The sequence below is a fragment of the Octopus sinensis genome, linkage group LG7 (genome assembly GCF_006345805.1).
Source record: "Octopus sinensis linkage group LG7, ASM634580v1, whole genome shotgun sequence".
In the NCBI taxonomy this organism is placed as follows: domain Eukaryota; kingdom Metazoa; phylum Mollusca; class Cephalopoda; order Octopoda; family Octopodidae; genus Octopus; species Octopus sinensis.
In genome coordinates, this window is record NC_043003.1 from 97,260,131 (window position 1) to 97,265,130 (window position 5,000).

Below are 5,000 nucleotides of genomic sequence, written 5' to 3' on the forward strand. Positions count from 1 at the left end.
TATGTATGTATGTATGTATGTATGTATAAATATAGTTGAAATTTATAGAATAACAATAGACAAAGCCAGGTGTATGAACACCAAACAGGCATATTAGCCTACGCTCTTCAACGCTCTGTTTATTTTCTCTTATTTCTTTCTTTTGAAGAGCGTAGGCTAGTACGCCTGCTTGTTGTTCATACACCTGTCTGAACAGGTGTATGAACAACAAGCTCCGCTCCAAACGTTAAACCCTCCTTCTTTCCTTCTTTCCTGAGCATCCAATAATACTATACTTGTACCACGTCCTCGCGTTGTTGTGTTTTCATGTTTGGATTAACTTTATACACACACACACACACACACACACACACATATATATATATATATATATATATATATATATATATATATATATATATATATATAACATCTTAGGGAATAATAAGTATTCCAGGTTATCAGAACATTTACTATTTTATACATTACTTATGCAATGTAAACAGTATCATTTCTAATATTATTACGAATTTAGGATTTTACCAATAGAACCGCAACTCCTATTTCAGGATAACCTTATTGTATGGAATACACATAGAAAGTTATATCCAATAAAATAGTATAAGCATTTGATAAACCTACTATAAAATACAATAAAATTATTAGAAAAATATTTGAAAAAATCTATATAACTTGCCTGTTATTAGTCTGTGGGGAAAGAAGATATTTTTAATCAACGCTACACGTATTTATCTTATTATTTTTAACGGATCAAAGTTAAAAATACATATTATAAGTCATATTAAATAGAAAATTATGAATATGAATACAAATATAATAAAATAAATATATAATAAAAATATATAAATTACAAATATAATTTTTAAAAATTAAAATATTAAACAAGTTAAAAAATATTTTTAATCAAAAATGTTAAACACCTAAAATTACAATGCCGATAGATATAGAAATTGCTAAACCTAAGAAATGAGTAGGAGTAAACATCATGTCGACAAGTATTCTTCCTTTGTTAACTTTTTTACTAGATTTTTTTAATAGTTTTATTCAATAAATTTATAACGTATATAGTGGTTTTTACTAAATAATCTTTTTAAGTACTATTAACTTACGCTTAACATAAAACATGGTAATTTATACTTGTATAGATAGGGGTAAATCTTACACTAAATTATTAATTCCTGTAATGTTTATATATTGGGTTGGCAACTAAGTTCCCGCCGTTTTTTTTTAATTTTGGAATTTATTGCGTTTTTAAATTTTGGATTCTTTTTTTTTTTTTCGAGAATTCTATTTTTGAATAATTTTAGAATCTTTTTTTCTAGTTAATTTTAGTTAATTTTTGTTTATTTTCAGATGATAAAAATGGAGTCTCAAGTTAAGAAAAACGAACATTTTCGACACCTCCTTCTTTTTGCTTTTAATCAAGGTTCTAAGGTCACAAAAGCTGCTCGCAACATTTGTGCTGTGTATGGAGAGGGTGCCATAGCTGAAAGGACCGTTCCTAGTTGGTATGTCAAGTTCAAAAATGGAAATTTTGACCTCAAAGACGCACCTCGTTCTACCCGTCCAGTTGAGTTCAATGAAGAGCGATTAAACCAACTTTTTGCACGAAAATTCTCGTCAAACGACAAGGGAATTGGCAGAGAAAATGGAATGCTCCTACACTGCTATAGAGAAGCATCTTCACTCGATGATAAAGGTTCAAAAGTATAGAGCATGGGTTCCGCATGCTTTAAGTGACAACAACAAAAATCAACGTGCCACAATCTCCGCTGGTTTGCTTGCTCGCCACCGCTCAACTCATGGACACAAACAACGATTTCTTTACCAAATCGTTACTGGCGACGAAAAATGGTACCTGTACATCAATATGAAGCAGCGTAAGGAATGGCTTAGCCCTGGTAAACAAGCGACATCGCACGTGGAGCAAGATCTTCATCCGCGTAAAACGATGTTGTGCGTATGGTGGGACTGGGAAAGGATTATCCATTGCGAATTGCTTGAACGGAACCAAACGGTCAACACGGAACTCTATGTTCAACAGATAGAACGACTCAACACGGCTATTCAAGAGAAAAGACCTAATCGGCAGAATGGAGTTCTTCTGCTGCATGACAACGCCCGCCCTCATATCGCCAATATGACCAAGGAAGCCATTCAAATGCATGGCTGGGAAGTTCTGCCACACCCGCCGTAGTTTGTTGATTTGGCACCAACGGATTTCCACCTCTTTCTATCTCTTTCAAATGCTATGCGCGGAGTTTCGTTTCATACTGATACAGAATTGAGAGCTTGGTTCGAGTCGAAATCGGGTGATTTCTACCAACGAGGTATTGAAAATCTTGTTGAACGTTAAGAATAAGTTGTAAACAACAAGGGTGAATACATTATTGATTAATTAGTTGTTATTTTTTATTAAACCTTTTAAAAGAATTAAATTTTACAAAACGGCGGGAACTTAGTTGCCAACCCAATAGATAGGTTGTAGGATTTGATGTGTTTATAATATAGTCGTTGAGGGTTTCCTTAGATTTAGCATTTTCTATATGTATAGGTATTGTAATTTTAGGTGTCTAATTTTTTAATTTTTAATTTTTTAAAGAATATATTTGTAATTTATATATTTTTATTTTATTATATTTGTATTCATATTCTTATTTTCTTTTTAATATGACTTATAATATGTATTTTTAACTTTGATCCGTTAAAAATAATAAGATAAATAGCCTGAGGACGCACTGGTGGATTTATGTATTACGTATAGCCTTTATAAATTCCTCACCAGTGCAGAAACACGTGTAGCGTTGATTAAAAATATCTTCTTTCCCCACAGACTAATAACAGGCAAGTTATATAGATTTTTTTCAAATATTTTTCAAATAATTTCATTGTATTTTATAGTAGGTTTATTAAATACTTATACTATTTTATTGGATATAACTTTCTATGTGTATTCCATACAATAAGGTTATTCTGAAATTTGTAATAATGTATGTGTGTGTAATGGAATATACCAAAAATAGTATAGAATATATAAAAGTTAAGAAGGCATAAAAAAGGGAAGAAGCATTTGCAAGATGAGAAATAACGGAATCGGTGGGAGTAAGGGAGTGATATTTGTTTACAAATTTATTTGAGATGTGAAAGGGAAGTAGCGAAAGAACTGAAAGGGATAAGGCGGTGATAAAGATGTAAAGGAAGAAACAATAAAAGATTAATAGTTCTAAAGGATTGAGCAATGAGGAAATGAAAAGGGGTAAAATGGTAGGATGGAAAATGAAAATTGATGGTATAATTCTGTGGGAATAGATGAGTTCATTGTTGAAGCGTTCTGTAAGTCCTTTTGCTATATTGAATGGCGTGTTGTTGTCTTTGGTCTAGTGGTGACAGCGATAGTTGCAGTTATAGTTCCAGCATTCTATTGTTTCTTAAACCTTTATGTTTACTAAATATCTCACATCTTGTATTTGAGTACATGTTGGATGTATGTACGAGAAGATACTGTAAAGTTCCTGGTTTCAGGTAAAACAAAATAGACGAGGATCTGTTAGTTATGATTTTACTCAACATATTTTCCTCTCAGATCTACACACAGTCCTTCAGTTTTTCTAAGCCCTGTGAAAGAACCCCGAAGGTTGGGCCTCCAACCAGGCCTTTCGTGATACCCAGAAAACCAGGAACTTTTCAGTACCCCCCTTGCAGAGAATGAGACACTTCACAGCTTTGCAAATATATCATTATTTATTCGCATTTTTTACATAATTCAGACCTTTCTGATATTCTCTACTTTATAATTGTCACTATCTTTTAATACCCAGAAGCGAATTTATACGAGTAGTTTTGTGCTTTCTTTCCAGTATATCAAAATGTAGTAGTGTGGTTGAAATTGCCTTTTTCATGCCACTTATATACCGATTTTGTTCAGTATTGGTTGTAGGTCCAGCTGAGATAACTTCAGCTTCGTATACAACTGCTTGTACGTTGCAGAATATGTTTAAGTCATATGTTCGAGTTTCTGAAGTGTCTAAGGATTTCTATATTGTTCCTCGGGGTTCATGTTTGTAGTTTTTTTTAATGTTTGTGGTTGAACTGAAACAGAGGGTTAAGTCATCTTAGTTAAATACATTTCTGTATTTGTGGCGTGTAGAGAGGGATTTATCTACTAATGCTAAAATGTTTTCGTTATGCTTGACATACCGTTAATTGAAAATGGGTTTGTAAACTATAAACTCATACACCTTCACTTTATGATTTATTTTTATGGAGTATATTGGGTGCATCAACTTCTCTTTGAATCTGCTTGCTTCTAAAGCCGTTTCGTAGAATGGTACGGCGTTACAAATATTTCCCTCTTGGATGAGAAACTGGATAGTCTTCTAGTCATATTATTTACCAGGGCTTTTAATTGTGTCTGTGCATGGCAAGGTCCTTTGCTATAGGACCGCCATATTTAGTTGGCAAATATATAAAATTAATAATCTTTAACATAATAAAATCTTTTTTTTTTCTCAAATATTGTGATTGCATCAAAAATTGTTTCTAATACATTTATTTATGTATATGCGTGTAAGTATATGTAAGTAGGCACAGATGCAAATTTGTGCACACATATCTAATATTTTTGCATGCTTAAGAATTTTATATTTCATTCTTTTATTCCAGGTGATGTATGCCAGATACGGCCGTGCTGCCCACGCAGTGTTTTGCGTTTTTGCTTTAATGACAAATCTGATCATCACGATTGGTGTCATTTTGGCTGGTCAAGCAACAATCAAGTCCCTGACGAAGGATGCTTCTGATGAGTTTTCAATAATCATCATGGCTACACTGTTTGGTTCTTATTCTCTCATAGGAGGACTAGGTACAACATTCTATGTATCCTACTTCAACGCCTGCCTGGTCTTCGTGCTGCTTATCATATTTGTAGCGAAGATCTTCTTTGTGAGTGATGAAAGATACTCGGCCATTGGTAGCATGGAGACTATGTATGATGCAATCAT

At 32.9% G+C, this 5,000-nt stretch overlaps 1 protein-coding gene across 2 annotated transcripts in view; it reads left to right on the forward strand.

Annotated features, from left to right (window-relative positions):
• LOC115214230 (urea-proton symporter DUR3-like) overlaps nucleotides 1-5,000 on the forward strand; it is a 324,559-nt gene that overhangs the window by 301,033 nt on the left and 18,526 nt on the right. For both annotated transcript variants that reach the window (XM_029783351.1, XM_036504980.1), the window contains exon 5: nucleotides 4,663-5,000. This exon is cut by the window's right edge and continues 10 nt beyond it. In XM_029783351.1, coding sequence (XP_029639211.1) covers nucleotides 4,663-5,000 — 338 coding nt within the window. The remainder of the gene's footprint in view (nucleotides 1-4,662) is intronic.